The 24,498-nt window shown below is 38.1% G+C and overlaps 1 protein-coding gene across 1 annotated transcript in view; it reads right to left on the reverse strand.

The window, feature by feature from the left end:
- LOC129241671 (dentin sialophosphoprotein-like) overlaps positions 1-24,498 on the reverse strand; it is a 71,990-nt gene that overhangs the window by 36,356 nt on the left and 11,136 nt on the right. The window contains exon 2 of the mRNA XM_054878129.1: positions 559-788. Within this exon, the coding sequence (XP_054734104.1) occupies positions 559-788 (230 nt within the window). The remainder of the gene's footprint in view (positions 1-558; positions 789-24,498) is intronic.

Consider the following 24,498-nt stretch of genomic DNA (forward strand, 5'->3'; position numbering starts at 1 on the left):
GCTGGTTGAAAGTTTAGTTCAGTTCAGTTTAAAGTTGAAAATCAAGTTGACAATAGCATACAATCAGTATAAGAACGAGCTCACAACAACAACAAAAAATCGTGCTGCGCTACTGTTGTAAAAACGCCGCAACTCACTGGTGATAGCTCGCACAATACGTGCACATTTGTTTTGAAGAGCAAGGCAAGAAATAAAAAAAGAAGAAACAAAGTAGAGAAACACAAATTCCGTAAACGCCGCAGAAATGCAAAACCAAACAAGCAAATCAATTTACGTGAAGTCACCAAAGTCTTCAGCGGTGCTATAAAATTCGAATTGCAGGACAGATGAGTAGTTGATGAAGTAGATAGAGTCCGAAGTAGGTAGAGTTGGAGGTGAAGGTGCAGGTGGAGAAAACACAAATGGCTAAATTCAATTTGCTCATTTGCTAAGCCAAAAACTAGGTAATTGTTGTATTGCTATTGTGTTAAATTGCATAAGTATGTGTAGGTAATAGATTTGTGAGAAATGTTGTTGTATTTAGCAAGGAGAAAACGCCTTTGCTGGTTCTTTACTTACCATCATCATCGTCCACAAGATCACCTAGGTCGGGTTCGTCATCGTCATCGTCATCATCATCGTCATCATCATCATCATCATCGGCCGGCGCTGCCGCGGGCGCTACATCATTGACAGCTTGTTGTCGCGCGATGGCACGCTCCTGACGTTCGACCATTTGTACGGGAGATGCTTGAATGTGCAGCAGCAGAGCACTGAGGATGCAAAGTAATAGTACGAATTTCATGGTGCTGGAAGATAGATAAAAGCAGATGGCAAGAATTAAAGTCAAGTTAGTTTGCTCTGAATTAAAATGAGTGATGTATATATTTATGTATTGCTGATTCTGAAGTGTATTTGCGTATAAGAATGAAACGTATTTTTAGTGCATGGGTACGTCTTGGGTGTGCAGCTAACATTTCTCTCATCTAGGATCTAGGACTTAAGAACATAGAGGGAAATGAATTTGTTGATGAGCTTGCGAGGAAGGGAACTGAATTGGCCTCAGAGACCTCCTAGCCGGGCATCGACATCCCCTTGACAGTTGTTAAAGGGGAACTGCACAAATTCTTTCTCAGGAAAGCGCAGAAAAGATGGAGCTCCATTTCTTCATGTGCTATTTGGAAAACCCTTTGGCCCCAGTACAATATACGGAGGCCTCCGAAAGTCCTTTGGACTCCTCGCCATTCAACTTCCAAACCCGGTGACTGGATGATCGGCACACTCACGGAACAGCTAGGGTTACCAAATAACCCCTATTGCAGAAGCTGTGGCGACCTTGCAGAGAAGGAGATTGTAAATGTCCGGGTTTGGCAGCTAGACGATTAAGATGACTGGGGGGCAGTGCGCCTGGGGCAGTGCACTAACCTAAATCCCATCAATCTTCCCCATTATATCAACAGCTCTGGAGCCAGCTTTCATTGGAGCCAAGTGTGAAATATTCTGCTAAAATCCGAGTAAAAATTTTAATTTGGTGCAACCACTTTTTCTCAAACTAACGAAACGTCAATACCAAACACTACCTATTTAGTAAAGGGTGTCCGCATCCAGAACTTAATCCATATTAAACCAATTAAACGTGCAATGAACGAAATCGTCGCTGAACAGCTATTAGCATGCCAACTGACAAACCTGTGTTCGTAGCAACTTGATATTTTCGATAAATATTAAATAAATGTGAGACGTGTAAATTCGTATTCAGACAATATTTTCTTTTCACAGAAAAAATACCGAAATTTTATGAATTTCGGTTCGCTACTAAAAAATATATTTTTTGGTAATTTCATGCAGATTAAATACAAAAATCACTAAGGTACGGAAGTATGCATGGTATTTCAGCGAATTATTATAGGTATGTATGTAGATATGTGAATGGAATTTCGAGCGTTACATAAAAAAGGAAAAAGCTTAAAATATATGGCCGTTAAATTGATAAAGAAAGAAGGAAGAGACAAAAGATACAAATATTTATGGCGTACCAACCACTTCAAGTTCATTGCCATATATATTATAATATGTATGTACATAAATGTCTACAATTATATGCTTGTATGTACAAATATGGGTACCCTGCCGGCAACTCAGCTAACTTTTAATGTGATTGTACTTAATCTAACGGCATTGCAATTAGAGGTGGTTGATGCTAGGATTAAAAAACTGTAAAAATTAAAGAAGTTTTTTGGCAACTTGAAGCATGCACTTTGGTGTATTGGAATTTAAAGGGCTATAAAATTGCTACTCAAAATCTTTCTAGAAATTTTAACTAAAAATCGTGAAATTGGGATGAAAAGTTTGTGTAATTTTGCTAATTTCTTTTGATTAGTATGGTTTTTGGTAGTCTATGAACGTAAAAAAATAATAAAGATAATAAGAACAGAAAAATAGTGTAGAGTGTTCCAAATGTTAATGTGCTAAGAGTGGGGCGTAACTCAACTACTAACTAAGTCATAATAAAACATGCTACAATACACGAGAATTTCCTAATTTTCCTAATTACTCAAAGATGTTATTTTTTTGCTAAAGCATTTTTTTATGCTTTATTGGAAGAATTATTAAAGCAACCGGATGGTTTGAAAAGGAACACGTAGAGTAAGGATAAGCTCCAGTGGTATCACAATGGACCTGCCGAAGGTCTAAGTGTGTCTTGCGACAACCACCCTACCTACCTACCTACCTTGGAAGAATTAAGTAGCTTGGTCAACAAAAATTATTTACATCCAAACATATTTGATAACGATTTATGGACAATAAAACAAGATTAAATCTGTTCAGTAAAAACAAAAATATTTCTTGCTACGTTCTACAAATAAATGAATAATTGGCGCGCACACTTCTGCTAGGTGTTTGGCCGAGCTCCTCCTCCTATTTGTGACATGTTGCTCCACACACGGAGGGAACTACAATTTTACGCTGGCTCCGAACGGCAGATGGTCTTTTAAGAGGACTTTTTCGTAATAGAAATACACTTGAAGGTGGGCCATTGCCTGTCGAGGAGCAAACGCTATTCGAAAAAACTTGTTCATTTCGTGTTTCATGCACGGACATTCAAACCTACGCACAACCGAATGGTAATCGTGCACCAACTCATTCGGCAACAGCGGCCGCTATATTAATGAACAATTTTACTTAACTTTAACTTTAACCATGTCGAAGAATTAAAAAAAACAATTAAGTTTTCTCATTTCTACAATATTTCTAATGCATTTCGCTTGGATAGGCGGCTTTTGTTAAAATTTTTAACCCATTCTTCAAGTCTTTCTCCACCTGAAAGCCAAGTACTTGATATTGAAGTCCATTTCGCAATGAACAAAAGAAAAAAATTAGTATATAATATAAAACATAGAAAACTACAATTAATTGCGCTTTAAACTAATATAAGAAATATATCAGAAACAAAAAACAAAAAAAAAATTACTGCACCGGATATGCGCGCTTGGATTTTGAGAAAGTTCTGTTTCATGTTATAGCTAAGTTAATATTGGTTCATAAAAGTTAAATAGAGGTGGGTTATTTTCGCAGTCACTGCAGAATTGCTTATAGGGTACTTCGCGCAATTTATGCGCATGCATTCTGCAAGTTCACTAAGGCAAGGCCAATGCAATCTTTACAAACGTATTCGCTATGCCATGAAAAACTAGGCAAATGTAACACATAAAATGGGGCACACACACTCGCATGTGGTATGTATACACATATATTTACATGTATTTATGTATGCAGACCTAGTACTCCTCTGAGGGTTAAAACTGCCCGACAATAAAAACAGAAAAGAATAACAAGTGCGCGCGGGTATAAAAAATAGTGAGAGCTGATAGTTGTCGGCACGAACTCATATTTAATATATGCTTACACAGCAAGTGGGCAGGCGACTTTCGAATTATTACTTTTTCCACTTTTTCATTTCATTGATTCGCTCAAGAAAGTTTTTTTTACCAATAGGCAACAGCTGAAGTGCAATACTTATATTTTCATAACTTTAACTGATAAAAAACGCAGTAGTAATAGCTATTGAAGTATTTCAGTACAGGATTCGATGCTGCGTTTTTTATCAGTTAACTTGTTATTCGGATCGACGACTTGGTACCCTTAAGCCCTTGGAATCAAAGCTTGTGGATAACTGCAAAACTATTTTAAAAATGCTTTAAGATGTTAGGTTTTGATACCAATAAAGGGTTGATTGCCTGCTAAACTAGCAGTACCAATCGTGCTCTGTGTTATGTTCAGCGATAATGTCAAAAAATTAATCAATAGTTGAAACTAATTTAGAAAGAAAATCCTCCACAATTACAAGGAGTGCATCGCTTTATTTTTAAGATGGATAGGCTGCTATTTGGGCTTTGACAACTTTCCCGAGGAAATCGGCTCTTTAGCATGAGATATACAATCAGCTCCGGTAGAGGCAATAAGTTAATGACCGTAGAAAAAAAAGAGAGAGAGTTAATAGATGGTATCAAATGAGGACTGGTTTCTCATCGAAATAGATTTGATTAAACTAACTATTCTTGGGAAATAGCAAACTAATTTGGCCTGAAAATAATCTTCATTATATTTACAAATCCTAGGCTAAGTGCATTGACTTTACGCTTTTAGTCTATTGGCTAAATGCAATGAATTTGCAAAGCCAGGAAAGAGTTTCATAGAAGTCTAGCTTCAATTTGGAACCTCCATAACGAAGAATAATAAAATACAAAATCATTCGATTCATGTGGAATAATGAGGGCAACTTGCATCGGACATTATTGAAAATGAGGTGTGTAAGACAACTAAGAAAATAATATCAAAACATGTAATAAAATTCTGAAAAAAGGTTAAATTAAGTTAATGCAAAAAGATAAGATAATATAAAATATGATGGAAGGAAAACAGATGTTTTTATATATTATAACAAATATATATATTATATATAAAATAAAGCAACAACAAAATTTCAACAAAACTCCTCAATTACGTCAGCTCAGCAGCTGACTCTCTCAATTTCACTCGAAGCCGAGTGTATTCTCTCAATTCTGCTCCACTATGTTAGTAAATGCGCTGATTGATTTTAAATAGTCATCTGGGAACTCTGGCGTAACTATGGCGTTTAGTCTTTTCGTCGCGGTATTAAACTAACATAAAACCTAGAGACTTATAGCTCCATCTAGCGTACTTCAAACGAAGATAATCATTAAAGTTAGTTTGGAGAAAAATAAATACATTATTTTTATTTTTTTATTTTGTGCAAATGGCTCAAAATTGATGGTCGAAAGGACAGATCTTTAGCTACGGGGCGATTCTACGATTACTGACATGCCGGGCAACATCGCTTATTGCTGTGATTTTATCAACATTTTCGACATGATCGAAACTCTGTTTAATATCAAAAATGTCTGAACGGAATCGACGAAACCGAAATTGCACGAAATTAGCTGATACAATATCGACACCATTCACAACTTCTGGGGCCTGTTTTGCATTTTTGTTTTTATCAAAGAAAAAACGGTAAAATGTACAGAATTTTCTCTTAACATCGTTAACAACCTGTAACTCACAACTTAATGAAACAAGCAAGAAACAGCAAAAAAAATTTTTTGTGTGAAATGTCAACTTGACAACGAACAGAAACTTTAAATTGTTTGACCGATTATTTACGAGCTATCGTTCACTACAGAGCCATCTACCGAGAAATTAATGTGTTTCTTTTTACCCAAACTAATATTTTATGTTTCGGGTCATTGTATAGGTCGTAGAAATAAACGTCTTGCAGCAAAATCATAATCGTGCCCACCAAAGTGAGAGTTCATTAATTCAGCTATGCAGTTTTCAACATCAACCGCCACTATACGCTTCGTACGCTCATTCTATTTCTTTGCACTTTCTTGTATGCCTGCTATCATATGCAGACTCAAGTGCTTATGCACATATCACACTACTACACGTGCAATTCGTAGCAAGGCTGCTGTAAACCCTTTTTTCCAATACATTGACCTAAATATGCAATATTCGCAAACTTGTACCTGATAATACTCATATTTGCCTCATCAACTGTCCCAATGCTCCAGTATACATATCTACATATGTATGTTAACGGTAAGTATTTATGTGCTTTCACTGAACTCTTTTCGGTAAGGTCCACTGTAGGCTATTAAATGGCACCAACATAAGCTTAAATGTTCATACAAATACAGTGAAACCTCGATATAATGAGCATACGAGTGTCAATGGCTGCGTTACATTTGAAAGTTGTCCAAAATTTAATATAATATAAGAATATTTGTAGACAATTTGTAGCCATTGTATAGAGGTTTCACTGTACATTTGCAAATATAAGCACATATACATATGTACACTTAACACACACATCCACTTTCTGTGCACCTGCAGCATCTGAATCTGTACATCCTCATTTAGGAAAGGAATTTGAGCCAATTTTTACTGGCTCCAAGAACACTCAATATCTGGTTCAATTCCACGATGTCTACGCTTCTATGATGAAGTATTCGAATATACATATGACGTATGTATGTATGTATGTACACTTACAGGTAAGCGTACTAATTAGCGTAGGGTAGTTAAAATTTAAAAAGCAAAAATACAACCTTTTCACAAATTCTCGTATATGTAGTTCGCTTTTGAGTGTAAAAAAGCGGCAGCACTATTTTTATTTCCAAGAATTCTATTGCTATCACTTCCCTATTTTGCTTTTCAATTTTTTTTCTTTTCTGACTCTAACTGACAACTCTATCATTCAAATACTTTTTCTGCGAATGCCCCCTAAAGTTCACATATTCAAAATATTTCTAACCGTTTAAAAAAGAGTATTAAATTATCAAATATAATTTTTCTATTTAAACACATCTACGCCATTATTGCCTATTGGTTATTTAGCTACCGATGACAGAGAATTTAGGCAAAATAACATATTTCTCAAAGTCAAAGTAATAGGTCTATGAATAAGTTCGTGCGGTTTTTTTTCGAAATTTGAATTTCGGATCATTCCCATGGCTTTTAAACGTTTGGAAATGGTTGATTGATGAACTCCCAAAGTTTTTGTAACCTCTTCTTGCGTTTGAGCCGGATCTTGATCGAGCAATTCCTCCAATTCGGTGTCCATGAACTTTGGCGGCGCGGCCAAAATCACCACTTTTAAAGCGTGCAAACCACTTCTGGCACGTTCGCTCAGCTAGAGCATGCTCACCATAAACTTCCACCAAGATACGATGACTTTCGGCTGCTTTTTTCTTCATATTAAAGAATTCCCCGCAAAAACACATTATTTGGCACGAAATTCGACATTTTCAAGTGTGGTAAAAATATTGTTGTTTACGCTTCAAATAAAAAACTTATACTGACGTTTGTGCCTTACGACAGTAGCTCTCCAATGAATGGATCGATGGAATAATAATCAAGTTACGCCATCTGTTGTAAAACCGCACGAACTTATCCATAGACCTATTAGAACATTTTCAAGATTTTAATATTAGTCAGGATAAATTACAGAGTTCATTTGGTCCCCTAATATGTAGCTCAATTTTTACTGGTCCTGTCCTTCCATGCAATAGAGTTCATAGAGTTTAGATTGTGTATGAGGTTTACACTTCGGCCTCATGACCTCTCATCACAGTACCTCATCCAGAGCCAGCTCACTTTTAAACTCAGGATGCCCGTGAGCATTCTCAGTTTATCCTTGGGAAGGGTTACGATATTTTTAAACCTTTTTTGGTTGTAACCTGGCAGTAGGGATTTCGCCTGGCATAGACACATAGTTTGCTGCCAGCAAACTTCTATATCTCTAGCTCTTCACTCCTAAGCTTCTCCTTGATGGTGTATTGCCCGATAGCAAGGAAGGGCTCGGGCCCTATTAAAAACGAGACCACAGCCTCTCTCGCCAATGTGTCCACTCTTTCGTCTTTCGATGGCAAAGGAGATAGGGCCATGAGTACCGCCTCATTATCGCTCAGAATAATCGCAAAATTGTCAAAGTATTTCAAAATTTGCAATACAATTTATAGATTTTTTTTTAGGTTTTTGGGTATGTTAATTTATTTTAAGTGCAGGACGATGCAAATCTTGAGTCTCTATTGCTAATAGTTAAGGAATAATGCTGTAAAAACTCGAACTAAGATTTTGATGAAATTTTGTCCATTTTTCATTGGAGATTATAAAGGGAGCTTGTACAATACTATCATTTGTTGAGCTCGGGCTCAAAGCCGATTGGGCAAATTAATCACCAAATTGCAAAAACAAAAGTTTTTTAATGGTAGGCACTCCTCTGCACGCACTGGAAAACCTCTGAGTGTATTTTCTCCTAAAAAACACCTGCCGTTAGGAATCAATGCCTTCATTCGTAGAACAACACCAAGCCACGTAGAGAAACTCAGTTCATTGTGCCCTTTATTCTTCACACTATCCAAACCCAGTTCTTTTCAGAAGTCTACGATAGTACCAATCTGACAACACATTCGAGAATCAAATGTAATGGTGTCTCCGGTAACGCGTCGCAGAGTCAGCAAGAGATGTTATATTATATTGCGGATTCCTTTGCCTGTACGTTTTCTGTTTGTTTTTCAATGTGTTCTTAGAGAGGTTTATAAAATATTGAAACAATATTTACGATAAGTCCAGTGGGATTCCAATTAGAGTTCTTTAACTTTTGTACAACTCTTCTGAGCTCTACTTCGATGGTGTACGAGTATGTACCATATTTTGAAGCTGCATTAACCAAAAAAGTTAACGTGGAAAATATTGCAAAACAAAAGCAAATCTGTACGATTTTCAATTACATACTCTATATATATATATATATATATATATATATATATATATATATATATATGTAAAAGTGAATGCATTCGTATAACCAATATTTCTCCCATTATATTTCCGGCACAGTACGAAGGTCGACAAAATATAGAACAGTATTTCCATAGTACTTTCTCCCACCGTACATAGATAATATCACATGCGATATGTCGACATGAATTGAAGTGGTATGAGCTTAAACTAGTCAATAGTTTCGAAATTGTATTCCTGTGCAGCATTCTAGTTAATAATTATGTGTATGAATATTGAATGAAAATATCAGAATTACCTTTAATATCTAATAGGCTAAGTTATTCGCATAATGCATAAAGTAAGTAAACTGAAGGCATTCACTTTTATCAGCCATCTCAATCGAAACCGATTCAGTGGTGTACTGAAGTAATTAAGATATCAGAAACGAGCATACAAAGGCCCAAATATCAATTACATTAAATTAATTTACTACGACTTGAAACAGCATATACGAGCACTACTCCAATATGAGCACGTAAAGGGTCCTTCAAAAGACGCGTCTAGATGTTGTTTTAAAAGAAAATATGTAAACATTAAGATTCTTGCAGGTCTCACTATTGACGTGATAACGTCTTATAATTCAATGTAGCCGGCTGCACGCACCAAAAAATGCGTCGTTACCTTGCTTGAACTGAACTCCGAAAGCGCGGAGCGAACGACAAAGAGGCACAATCGGCCCCCACGTTCGGAAACGTTCGACATCTGGCTCTCCTACTTGAGTGAGCATATATATGTATGTAAAGGGTCCGCCATATAACTTTACGGAATTAAAAATGCTATAAAAAAGAAACTACTCAAAATTTTTCCAAACTGTTTTTTTATTTTGAAGTACAATCCTTCCGGTTAATGATGGAACACAATTTCATTCATATGGCTGCCTCGAGTAGCCATGCACCATACCATACGATCGGTCCAATTTTTCAACACATTTTCGATTGTATGCGGCTGTATTTCAGCTATGACGTCGCGTATGTTGGTCTTCAGTACATCAATTGTTACTGGTTTGTTGGCATGACACTGGTCTTTGACGGCACCCCAAAGATAATAATTCAACGGCGTCAAATCGCAGCTCCGAGGCGGCCAAACCATATCAGAATTTCGGCTGATAATGCGATCTTCGAAGACAGTGCGCAAAAGATTGATCGTAGCATTCGCTGTGTGGCAAGTAGCGCCATCTTGTTGGAACCAAATGCCACCAATATCCTCCTCTTCAATTTCTAGGAACAAAAATTCGTTCAACATGGCCCGGTAACGCTCTCCATTGACGGTTACGGCCACTCCTCGCTCATTTTCGAAGAACAATGGACCAATGATGCCCCTCGACCAAAATCCGCACCAAACAGTGACTCGTTGTGAATGCATCGGCTTTTCTTCGAGTGCGTGCGGGTTTTCTGCGCCCCAAATGCGGCAATTTTGCTTGCTAACATAACTCACATACGCTTCTTTCGGTGCTTTTCTTCTTCCCATTGTCGTACGTAATTTTCGTACACATTCTGCAACATTACCATGATTTTCAAAGTAATGTCGCCATATTTCCCAGCATTCTTTGAGCGTATACACAACCATTTTTGTTCAGCGGAAGAATAAAACTAATTTTCTGTCAAATCAGATGACAGCTAAGTGTTACCATTCTTCAAATAATACCTAGTTCAAATCCGTAACGATAGATGGCGGGCCCTGTATATGTGCATATGTATATAAATTCACATATTTGTATTTGCATATGCCTTCTGAGAATAGGGCGATGATAGGAAAAGTAGGAAATTAAAGGGAGTGTTTCGAGTGTAATGTGTCTTGAAAAAGTCAAATCGATGATGGTGCCTCTTAGTATTGTTGACTTATTAACGTCTGATGCACAATCGAAATTGAACATATCTTTCATGAATTTGATAAATGTTTCGTAATTTTTCACGTTTGTGTAAATGTAACTTGATCAATTCCATTGCGATTCCATTTCCCTCCTTCTTTATATCCATAAAAATATCTTTCAAACAAATAAAGTTAAAATTTTCTTTTGAAAAATGCAACCATTCCATTAATATTTTCTTATGACGTTGTCACGTTAAACTATCGTCAGTAAACCGACTTTACAAACAACCTCTTTTTTTTATTAAAAACTATGGCTCTTAACATTTATACGCGAAGAATTACTTCATTTGAATGTCCATCATGAGCACGTCTACAGGTAAAATCTGCCAAACCGTCGATTCATGAATACCTAATAGTTGAGAACGGTGAGATGTCGATGTTGCAGTTGTTCAGCAACACTTTGCACTAAAGCAGCAATATTCTCAATGGAACATCAAGTTTTTGATCTGTCAGTTCTTTTTTTATACTCGACAGAACCAGTTTCTTGAAAATTTTCAGCAACCTTTGCATTGTCGATTCATGCGGATGATTGCTTCCATAAAAAAAATTAGAAATTTTGCAATATGTTGGTCTTAAAGATCGACAATTTTCTTAAAAAGTTTCAATTATTTTAGCTCGTTGTTCTATCATGTAAAATATTGCATCTTTCAACTTGATAAATGTCAAAGATGGTATAAAAAAGGTACCGTCTAGGAATTATTCACTAAATGTCAGTAGACCCCTAATAGTAGTAGGCGTCACTTTTGAGATACCCTATATACTTATATATATGTAGAAATGTAAAAATATCATTGAGTAAGTCAATAATGCATACTGCCATTAATGGTTTAAACTGCATGCCACACTACCTTACTGTCACACATATTACGTCTGCATGCACTTATTACTTATGTGCTTGCATGTGCATGCATGCGAGATATGCGCAAGGAAGTGTAACTTTCTTTTCAGTAAACTTACAGTGCAACAACAACTAACAACAAATCAACATTGGCATCTAGACTGTGACAACCAAAAGAAGAAAGTATTTTCAAAAATGTTACCCGGTGTTATAGACATAACTGGATTGGCACGTACTGTCGCCTACACAAGCGTAGTATATAAATACATACACACAAATGTATATGTGAATAGGCACAATGTACATACATATGTATGTGAAAACGTACAACAAAAGCTATTGCAAATGGAGTTGTTTTCATGGATGTTGTGGAGAAACTTAAAAAAAAAAAAACTCAATGTTAAGGGTATTTCAAATTGGAGCTGTCACAGTTAGACTTTTCTTTTGACTGATGAGATATTGAAAATCTACATTTTACTAAAATGGGTACGACTCCGTTTGATAGCTTTGTACGAATTTGATTGCGCTACCAAATGGTTTTGAACATCCATAAAAGCCTGCGAACTTTTTAAGACTTGTGGACGTTTTGGCAGCTTGGAATAAAAAGGATAATCGAAAAGTTAGACTTGAAAAGTTAGAACTAAGATATAAAAACAACAGTGCACGTTCACCCTGGCATTTCAATTGAGAATTTCGTCTGGTGGTGAATTCAAAAATGCAGTTCAAAATGGGCTTATCGTTAACATATTGCGATATCGAGGTACGTCAACAATGGATTTTAGTATATTGGTCACAATAGCGACTTGAGCGGCTTAAATTTACTCCCGTCTGTAAGTATGCAGCAAGTGGTTTTTTTTTGTTTATCATTTCCACTGCCGAGCAGATCACTGCATCTCTCAAAAAAGATCTAAATTGGTACAATTTAAGCATGCCTGCATGCCTACTATGGGCATGCATTGCCCCTCATCAACTTTTCTAGTAAGAGCAAAACCTCTAAAGAGTTCACCAATAATTTCATCCGAAAGTATTTAGCGCCATTCTACACAAATGTATCCTTAAATATCTTCTGAGCCATAAAGCTCAAATAAATAAACTAGTAAAGGACCTCACCCAAAAGCTCAAGTAACACAGTTCATGTAATTTGTTGTTAATAAACGGAATTCCCAGGAAATATAGTTCAACGATATTATACTTATATATTCATCAATTCGCTCTTTTTTCTGTGGAACCATCGTAAGATAGAGTTTGTGTGAATAACCTAGAAACAACTGAAGCATTGAAAAACAACATTCGGCATCAAATCATTCACATAGAGTCTCAAATTGCCGCATGCTTTCGAAAATTTTACCAAAAAATGTCTACATCTGTAAATGTGCATACGGGGAACATTTTGAAAAAATTATTTGTCATTCGTAAATTTAACCAAATGCTGCTGCATATGTAAATAGAAGATTCGGAATGCCGATTTAAAGTATGTATTAAATTTTAATTTAATTTTAACTAACTCGAACTTAAACTCTCGACCCTGTATTTAAAGAGTTAATAAAATAAAATGGCAATTAAGGCTTAAATATGATCCTATTTACTATTTCTAATAAATATCCGAGTGCATGTGCAATAAACGTAGATGGCATGAATCAGTTCATACAAGCAATTAAAGTGGATTTGCCAAAAGAAAACTTGTATTTATATATACTTCAAAATACATGTACAAACGAACACATGCAGGTGTTGCATATTTTCTCGATTTGAGTTCGTATTAACTTCTATTTTTTGTGGTCACATAACTTGAAAGTGTTTGCCTTGAAGCAAGTGAAAGTTTCAATAAGCCCACACACAGATACATACATATGCACGGTGAACACAATAAGCATTACAAATTGATTTAAATTTGTGGACTTCTGTGAATTAAGGTACGTTTTTGCTTTCGCTTGAATGCTTATTGGGAGTTGAGAAATAATTGTAGAGTATTAAATGTTAATCCTAAACTTTTTTGATGTGTCGAATTCTCCTCATATATGTATGCATTAAAGCATACACATACAATGTAGGAATATGCACATATACATGTAAGTTCAATATATGATAAATATAATGAAATCATGTGTCAGGACGCAAATAATGGCGAGAAACTATTAAACGAACCATTATTTCAAAGTGTATCTGTTTTATATATATTATTTTATATTATTTTTGTTTAATATTTGTTTATATTTATTTATATTTTTTTCAACTATTGTTTTGCGTGAAAATAAATTTTGTTAAAAAATATTTTTATAAATTGAAAAAAAAAAAACATAATAATTGGAATTAAGTTCCTAATAGCCATATTCCATGAAGCACTTAACACTTGTTAAGCGCTCTGTTAAATAGATTATCAAACAACTGCGCTGCAAGGCGGCCAACGCAGCCAAATCGTTTGATGCGTGACTACCATTCGGCACTACACAGGTTTGAATCTCCGTGCATGAAACTCTAAAATGATAGAAAAAGTTTTTTCTAATAGCGGTCGCTCCTCGGCAGGCAATGGCAAACCTCAAAGTTTATTTCTGCTATGAAAAAGCTCCTCATAAAAACCTTTTGCCGTTCAGAGTCGGCTTAAAACTGTAGGGTCTAGGCCAAACACCTAACAAAAGTATTCGTGCCAATTTTTTATTTTTGTTTTTTATCTACGCTGCAATAAAACCAACTAAAGCGATCGATTTTTGCTTACATTTAATTTCCTCGTAAAAAGGATTATCTGAAAATTTCCTGTTTTTGATTTACTTTTATAGTAATTTTATTCCCTATTTGCATTTGAAGTATTTGCATTTTTTATTACAGAAAATATATATTTACACTAAAAATAAAAAAAGAAGCAATTATTTGCGTATTTCAGCACTGACCTCAGTTTTGTTTGTTTAATCACAGCTCTTTTTGCGCCTGCTTGCAAGTATTTTGCAGGGTTGGGCATAGTGCACAAAATAATAAATGCAATAAGCGATTAGTTAAAACTCTGGAGAACTGAAGATTTGTTGGTAATGAAACCCTTAAAATTAGTGCAAAATGGCCAACCCCGGCATTTTGAAACTCAAAGTATGATATCAGCCTGATTACAGGAAGGTTCACAGTTTCAATCTAGACCTTTGCACTGAATAGTGTATTGTAGGATAATAAGTCCACTGTATCTATACTGACGGCCGCCGTAGCGGAATGGGTTGGTGCGTGACTACGATTCGGAATTCAGAGAGGACAAAGGTTCGAATCTCGGTGAAACACCAAAAAGAAGAAACAGTTTTTTTCTAATAGCGGTCGCCCCTCGGCAGGCAATGGCAAACCTCCGAGTGTATTTCTGCCATAAAAGAGCTCTTCATAAGAAACCATCTGACCTTCGGAGGCGTCATAAAACTGTAGGTCCCTCCATTGTGTCGAAAGACATCAAGACGCACACCACAAATAGGAGGAAGAGTTCGGTTAAACCCCGAAAAGGGGTGTACGCGCCAATTGTATATATATATATACATATATCTATACGGACTTTTTAAAAGCATCCAATAAAGTACCGCATACAATTTTATTAGAAAAACTTCTATATCTGGGCTTTCAATAAACTTTCCTTCAAGCTGTGGGAAAACTCAGAGCTCTGGGTGTTATTTTTGATGCGCGATCTACATTATGAAGTCATATAAACTTTATTCTATATATATTTATATTCTAGCTTTATGAGACGAAATGTGTGATTTACATTAGAATATGCCGTGTTTTAGACCTTACCATTAGTTCTCTATCGGAACGATTACAAAAACTTTTCCTTCAGTATGCTCTGTCATCACTGAATTGCTCTCATCCTGTCCCGTCATGTAAGTATACAAGTCCCGCTAAAATGACTGGCCGTCTCTTTTAGAAAGGATTAACTTTTATATTTCCTTAAACCTGTCGAATACTGCAGATGTCTTTCAGACAGAAGTATTTACGATCTTGCAGGCACTCAGAATTCTTAGGGAACGCAGAAGCAAGGGAGATATCAACATTTTTTCTGATAGCCAAGCTGCGATCAAGGCTCTGACGACACCAATTGAATAGGTCAAATTGGTCTACTCCTGTAAGGAGGAAATCAAATATCTTGGGTGTGCAGATAAAACTTCTCTGATCTGGGTTCCGGTATATATTAACATAGAGAGAAATGAAATTGCTGATGAGCTTGCCAGGAAATGGTCGACTGAATTGGTCTCAGAGGTCACTCACCCGGTCATAGGTATTCCACAGACTTCTGTTAAAGGGGAATTTCACTACTTATATATCAGGAAAACACCGATCTGATGGAGCTCTATTTCTTCGTCTGGTATTTCGAAAACCCTATGTCCCCAGTACAATAGACGCAGGGCACAGATAGTCCTAGCGACTCCTCACCGTTCAATTTCAAAACATTGCATGACCGGCACTCGGGCAGAAAAGCTAGGTTTACCATTTGATCCCATTTACTTCAAGAGAAAGAAACTATTGACCACTTTCTCTGGTGTCCAAATGTTTCAAATCTCCGGAATTCGCAGCTAGACGAATAAAATCACTGGATGCTTCGATGGCCTGGGGCAGTGCTCCAACCTAAGTCCCATCAATTTTCTACATCATATCAACAGCCCTGGTTGGCTGTAGATATTTGCCCGTTGAAGATCTCATAGTGATATAAAAACGCCTCTTACTTAGTAGTAGTACTACTTAAGGAATGCCAGTCCAGTACTTCAACCATTCCACCTACCTATCTACTGAATATCCGTTCCGTTGAATAGATTGTGAACAAACTACATCTATTATATTCCAATTTCTCGTACTTGGTTTTTTCATCATCTAAACTATGGCGGCCGCCATAGCCGAATGCGTTGGTGCGTGACTACCATTCGGAAGTGCACAGGTTCGTATCCCCTGGCACGAAACACAAATTGATAGAAAACATTTGATTTAATAGCGCCAAGGTTAGGTTAGGTATATCTGGCTGATCTGAATAGATCTCACATAGACCACAAGGGTCCGTAGTTATCAGTGTTAACTGGAGTCATGTTAAACCTAGTGCGTGAGACATGTTTTGGCGAATTTTAATAAACAGATTAAACTTTTGTCAGCAAAATCCTTCAGAGATGAAAAATACACCGTACTAGCGAACAATAGAGCCTTATTGGTCTGATAACCGCCAGGTATATCCAATGTGTGAGGATGTGTGACGAGGAGGTAAGCCCCAAGTCCTACCGAGCACTTTCCCACATGCATATAAGAAATGCTCTTTCTTCCAAATTAAATATCGATGACATTTTACTATCGGCAATAATCCCTAGGTTGATATATTAAGTGTTAATTCAACTCCTCCAAGTATCGGTGGTGACCAGTTGGGAATCTTGTACTTTCTTATGAATAGTACTAAGTCCGACTTATCTGGATTTTCTTTCAGTCCGACCAATTCCGTCCACTGTGAAGACTTCTCTGAGCGTCCTTTTGATGACACCTACCTGAGATAATAATAGTAAAGTCGTGATCATCAGTCATTAGTTTTGGTTCGCTATCTCCAAGTTGAATGAGAATTTGATTCATCACTAGATTCCAAAGAAAAGGGGCGAGCACTCCCCTGTGGAGACCCACTGTTTGCCTTTTTTTTTGAAATTTTACTAGACCTCCATTCGGCCACCACTATCCGACAGTTTAATAGGCTGCCGATGCAGCGTCGAATAGCAGGTTTTACACCAATTGACTCTAGGCCTTCCATCAAAGCTTTCGTATATATCAAGAAAGACTCCCATCAAATATTTTACATAGTGCAGCGCTTTCTCTAACTGTAGCACCACCCTATGAAGAGCTGTTAGCGGTTAATCTCTGAGTGTATATGAAATAATCCTCTCATCGCAAAACTATAAACTATATATAAATATATAATTAGCACCGATACAGTTTTATTTACTTTTATTTCATTAGTTCGATTCTGGTGTGCACATGACATGCCACCATCCCGAGGGGAAACAATTTCACAATAAAGGTACTTAAAAACAACTTAACATTTTTTTTTTGTCGGGACAGACTAGCAAAGTACAGCACTCAGTCACAATTAAGTCCATTGTACTGCACTCGGATTCCCGTTTTAATTTTCTTTAAATCTACTTGACCACCTTTGTGGTGCCAAAGAGCCGATGTGGTCGCTTCTTAACACACCAGTGCCAAAGACCTCAAGCCTGGGTCGAGCGAAGGCTGTGCAGACGGCCAGAAAGTGGTTTGCCGTCTAATCCAAGTTTACATACCAAGCAGTAAAACGAAAGGAGGATGGTTCCATGTGTAGAAGTCCACGCAAGTGGGGAAAGTTACTGATCGCCATTCACTTGGGAGTGGCCAGGACGATTCTTCTACATATGGTTCAAGCAGCTCACAACGTCCGGGATTAGCCCACGTATCCTCTGGTTAGGTTTCGAACACCCGTTCGGGAGTGAGCTAACGTGAGAAGGCGAAGCATCCCAGCATAGCTGGTTGTGCGCTGGGTTTGGGACCCGCCACTTAAAAATCCCCCCCAATGAAAACAGCAACAAAGCCTCGGATGAGAACTTCCAACACTGATGACGACCCCTGCAAACGAAATAAGGAATACGATTTGAGGGCATGCACCTGGAATGTCCGGTCCCTTAATGGGGAAGGTGCCTCTGCCCGGCTGGTTGATGTCCTCGTAAGAGCAAAGGCTGACATCACTGCCATCCAAGAGATGCGATGGACGGGGCAAGGCAAGAAAACCATAGGACCTTGCGACGTCTACTACAGCTGCCATGTAAAGGAGCGCAAATTCGGTGTCGGATTTGTTGTGGGAGAGAGACTTCGTCGCCAAGTACTGTCGTTCACTCCGGTGGACGAGCGTCTCGCAATAATCCGCATCAAAGCACGTTTTTTTAACATATCGCTAATTTGCGCCCACGCCCCGACGGAAGAGAAGGACGATGCGACCAAAGATTCCTTCTATGAGCGCTTGGAGCGTTCGTATGAGCACTGCCCCCGCCACGACATAAAAATCGTGATTGGCGACTTCAACGCCAGGGTGGGCAAGGAAGGAATTTTTGGTCCCACAGCCGGAAAATTCAGCCTGCACAACGAAACATCCGGTAACGGACAGAGGCTGATCGACTTCGCCGGGGCCCGAAACATGGTAGTCTGCAGCACCAGATTCCAGCATAAAAAGATACACCAAGCTACCTGGCTGTCTCCTGATCGAAAAACGCGAAACCAGATCGATCATGTTGTGATAGATGGAAGACACGCTTCTAGTGTATTAGATGTACGTACGATCCGAGGACCCAACATTGACTCGGATCATTACCTTGTTGCAGCCAAACTGCGCACACGCCTCTGTGCAGCAAAAAACGTACATCTACCTACGCAAAGAATGTTCGACATCGAAAAGCTGCAATCACAACAGACAGCCAGAAGATTCGCCACTCGACTCTCACTCCTGCTCTCAGAGAGCACTTCCCAACAAACCGGCATGCACGAGCAATGGAGCAACATTTCTCGTTCCCTACGTACCGCCGCCGAAGAAGAAATCGGATTCCGGCGAGCCCGAAAAAACAATTGGTACGACGAGGAATGTCATGCTGCCGCAGAAAGAAAGGATGCCGCCTATAGAGCTACGCTGCGATCGGGCGCAACGCGCGCCATGTGGGATCGCTACAGAGAGCTGAAAAAGGAAGAGAGACGTATTATCCGACAGAAGAAACGAGAGGCCGAAATACGTGAGTGCGAAGAGCTTGAGATGCTGGCCAACAGGAACAACGCTCGAAAATTCTACCAGAAAGTTCGGCGACTTACAGAAGGTTTTAAGACCGGGGCGTTTTCCTGTAAGAACAAAGACGGCGATCTGGTGACTGACGTACAGAGCAATCTTAAATTATGGAGGGAACACTTCTCGAACCTGTTAACGATACCCCAATCGATGACGACGGAATTGTAGTTCCGTTACCCGACCATGACGAGGTGAGAATAGCAATATCACGGCTAAAGAACAACAAAGCCGCGGGCGCCGACGGACTGCCGGCTGAGCTATTCAAGCATGGCGGCGAGGAGCTGGTAAGGTGCATGCATCAGCTCCTATGCAAAATATGGTCGGATGAAAGCATGCCTGCCGATTGGAATTTAAGTGTGCTCTGCCCAATCCATAAGAAGGCCGATCCTGCAATTTGTGCCAATTACCGCGGGATAAGTCTTCTAAATATCGCCTATAAGGTTCTAGCGAGCGTATTGTGTGAAAGGCTGAAGCCCACCGTCAACCAACTGATTGGACCTTATCAGTGTGGCTTCAGACCTGGAAAGTCTACCATCGACCAAATATTCTCAATACGCCAAATCTTGGAAAAGACCCATGAAAGGAGAATCGACACACACCACCTTTTCGTCGACTTCAAAGCTGCATTCGACAGTACGGAAAGAGTTACCTGTATGCCGCGATGTCTGAATTTGGTATCCCCGCAAAACTAATACGGCTATGTAAGATGACGTTGCTCAACACCAGCAGCGCCGTCAGAATTGGGAAGGACCTCTCCGAGCCGTTTGATACCAAACGAGGTTTCAGACAGGGTGACTCGCTGTCGTGTGACTTCTTTAACCTGATGTTGGAGAGCATCGTACGAGCCGCAGAATTTAATCGCTCAGGCACAATTTTTTATAAGAGCGTACAATTGTTGGCGTATGCCGATGATATTGACATCATCGGCCTTAACAACCGCGCTGTTAGTTCTGCCTTCTCCAAACTGGATAAAGAGGCAAAGCGAATGGGTTTGGTGGTGAACGAGGACAAAACGAAGTACCTCCTGTCTTCAAACAAACAGTCGGCGCACTCGCGTATCGGCTCCCACGTCACTGTAGACAGTTATAATTTCGAGGTTGTAAAAGACTTCGTTTATTTAGGAACCAGCATTAACACCGATAACAATGTCAGCCTTGAAATCCAACGTAGAATCTCTCTTGCCAACAAGTGCTACTTCGGACTAAGTAGGCAACTGAGCAGTAAAGTCCTCTCTCGACGAACAAAACTAACACTCTACAAGACTCTCATCATGCCCGTCCTGACGTATGGCGCAGAAGCTTGGACGATGACAACATCCGATGAAGCGACGCTTGGAGTGTTCGAGAGAAAGATTCTGCGTAAGATTTTTGGACCTTTGCACGTTGGCAACGGCGAATATCGCAGACGATGGAACGATGAGATCTATGAGCTTTACGACGACATAGACATAGCGCAGCGAATAAAGATCCAGCGGCTACGTTGGCTGGGTCATGTCGTCCGAATGGATACAAACGCTCCGGCTTTGAAAGTATTCGATGCGGTACCAGCTGGTGGTAGTAGAGGAAGAGGAAGGCCTCCTCTGCGTTGGAAAGATCAGGTGGAGAAGGACTTGGCTTCACTTGGTGTGTCCAATTGGCGCCGGTTAGCACGAGAAAGAAACGACTGGCGCGCTTTGTTAAACTCGGCCAAAATCGCGTAAGCGGTTATCGCGCCAATTAAGAAGAAGAAGTAAAACGAAATTAATAGAACGATTTACTTGCGAAATAATTCTGAAATATCTGTAGAAGTTCAAAGTCAGCAATGTTCAACTGGGTTATCTTTAACTAAAAGTCGGTTTACTAGCTGGCGGTACATCGTAAGTTAATTGACAAAGTTGTATGTAATGCCACTGTAAAGTTTAAAAACACACACCCATACGCACGAATAGCAACAGGGCAATGAATTTGTAACCCATAAGTAAGTGATATTGCACGTACTCACAGACTTGATATCGCTGAGTACAGGTCGAGAGTTCTCAGGAGTCGAGTCGGTTTAAATGATATTCCTGACATGGCAATGTGTGCATTTCTATAAAAACAGAAACAAGCTATCAGCTCCTAAAACTATTAATACTTTTATGCACAAACGTCTGTAGAAGTAAGCTTGTACATTCACATACATACACACATACATATTATATATAACAAAGTATTGAATGCTTCGCAACAAAGCAATTGAATTGCATCTTGAACGAATCACGTGAGGATGATTCTTATCGGATACTCAACCAACAAATGTTACGCTACTTACTAAAACTTTTGCGTGTGGCATTGTAGAATGTATGCAAGTATGCCCGCATGTGCATGTATGTGTACATAAATACTACCTAAGTAGTTATACGCACAGATGCCATTGACGTGGATGCTGCAGCTGCAATCGACAATGTTTCTAACAACTTCATCGTGTGTTTTGTACACTAAGGCTGTTAATAATATGTAGTTGACTATAAAGTATGAACTACTTTCTGATTATTTCTTATACTTTGAAATATATTAGAAAAGTTAGCTTCGAATTTCATGTGGCCGAAGTGGTGGTGGCACTTGTGCTTGGTGTCCTTTATTTACAGCTAAGAAATGTTAAGGCATTTGACCTGACTCATTCCGCTTTATAACGGTAAAGTAGAATAACTCAAGGTTGTTGATTTTGTTGTTGTTAGTGGAATAGTGCGAAAAGTTCAGTATACTTAAATTCAAATTCAATTTCTACTGGGATCAATTATATAAAATAATCTTAAAGAAATAAGTTTTATGATTCCGAGTTAGACATCGTATGGCTCAATTTATGCTATGAATATGCAAACGAATTCATGAGTTCGTTTTTACATATAACTAGAGTCCAGCGCAATTCTTGACTACCCAGTTGAAAGAGTCTAAAGTGAAACGTTGGTGAAGCGGTGATGAAACCTACTGAGAAGTGAGGAGCCGTCAACTTCCATATAAAGACTGATGAATCTCTCATATACTTACATGGTCCAGAGATTTTAATGAGCAGGGCTGCACGACTGCATATCGCGGATATACCACTTACTAAAGAAGAGGCCTATTAATGATCTGTTCGCTGTAAATTTAAATCCAAAATAATACAAAATTTATTTAATTCAATATCGGTTCGAAATCCTGGGAATGAAATACCAAATGATAGAACCAGTTTTTTCTAATAGCCGCTCGGTAGGTAATGGCACAGATCCTCATAAAAAAACAACTGCCATTCGAAAGCGGCGTGAAACTGTAGGTATCTTCATTTGTGCGAAAACCTCAGCGCGCACACCACAAATAGAAGGAGGAGCCGGGCCTGATACCGAATAAAGGCTCTAATTAAAGAAGTTAGGCGTCAATTGTATAGATATACTGCAGGTGGCGAAAAATTAATCACGCAATCGGAAGATTTATAATTTTTGCAAATGGCGTCGTACCTAAACCATATTTGATGCTTGTGAACTAGACAGCTGCTGTATACAAATAGACAAACAATGGAGTGCGTAAAGGGCAGGCAAAGATTTCCATCACTCAAAACTACTTTTTTTTAATTAGCAAAAAGTTATCAGAATTGGACGCGAGCTTCCGCGCTACCGTGTTTATATGTATATACGATAACTTATTTACACACATATATTCATCGATTCTGTGCACTTTAGAAATTATTAAGTAGATATTTGAAAATATTCTATGTCGAGAATTAATATTTTTTTTTGTATTCTGAAATAAAAATAGCAACTTTTATTTTTGCTTAATTATAAATATGAAAAATATTCTTGGCAAACACCGAAATTGAAATTTTTTCCAAATGATTGATCAAGCAGTCTAATTATTCGGAAAAAATACTTGGACAAAGCTTTTTGCCCCTCGAGGTTTTCCGCTTGGATGGACGCTACTAAAATTGTGTGCTTAGAATGTCTATGGAATTTTCATATTTGCAAAATTGCAAACTAACTTTTTAACAAACTTCATGCACTTTGTTCGCTTTCTTTGCTTTCCTGGAAAATGTGAGCGACAGGCACTAAAGTATGTCGAATGTTGATCTGATGAATTGTCAAACAAGAATCGTTAGAAGTCATTCAGTGCTATCTTCTATGTTTGTCTAGTAAAAAATCTAAAATAAGCAATAAATAGTTTTAAAACCTTTGTTTTCTATAAAGATTTTATGTCACTTTGACTTTTAATGGCTTATGTTACAAAAAGTGATTTCAAAGCTGAAAACGAAGGAAGTTTTTTTTATTAAAATGCACTTAGTCTAGTATATGTCTTCAATTAAGTAAGAATAATAAACCTTGTACGAGTCAAAATATAGCTGTGAAACTAAATACTTTCGAGTTAGTTTTAATATGGAAAACTGAAACCTGAAGCCGATATCTATAAGCTTAGTATGTTGAAGCTAATATGTTTTGGCCTTACTCCCTCATTATTCCTGTGTTTTCCTTGATTTCTAATACTCTATTGGTAACTATCGGTAATAACTTTGCAACTAACCATCATCATTAGCAATATTGCTACAAATGTACTTGATAACTACCAATAGCAAGCGATCGGGGCATGCCATTGCTTGCCTAAAACATATTCTCTTCCCTTTTTACCGCTGGCTTGAATCCACAAACAACTAGCGACATGCCACGCTCAAACACATTCACCTACGGGCGATAAGTTTTATATCAGTAAGCCATAATATTGGTTCGTATATATGCCTGCAAACATTTAACTCTTCCTACATAATTTAAAAACTTTATAACACACGAAACAATTACTTTTCAAGTGTAATTTACAAGTCTACTCTCGGCCGCAATTCTTCGTGCAGAAAGCCACAACACCAGCCGTTTCGGAATGCAATTCTGTGGCTTATAATGTGTCGCAATATAGAAGAAACTTTGCAGGGAATTGTATCGTGACTTTTGTTTGATTTGAAACTACTAATATAACTTTAAAGTTTACGTTAGTTTCACCGTTTTTTTCTTAATCTTTAACTGTATTCATTCGCTTTCTTTTATTTACTTATTCATTTCTACAGAGCTGTTAAGACGCTAGTTTTGGAAATGTTGCAAGAAGTAAAAAACATAAACACCTTGTACGCATTACACAAAAGCAAAAGTGTGACGTGATGCTTGTAAAATGGCACTTAAAGTAAATCCAGCATAGTT

Source organism: Anastrepha obliqua, chromosome 3 (genome assembly GCF_027943255.1).
Source record: "Anastrepha obliqua isolate idAnaObli1 chromosome 3, idAnaObli1_1.0, whole genome shotgun sequence".
NCBI classification, from domain to species: domain Eukaryota; kingdom Metazoa; phylum Arthropoda; class Insecta; order Diptera; family Tephritidae; genus Anastrepha; species Anastrepha obliqua.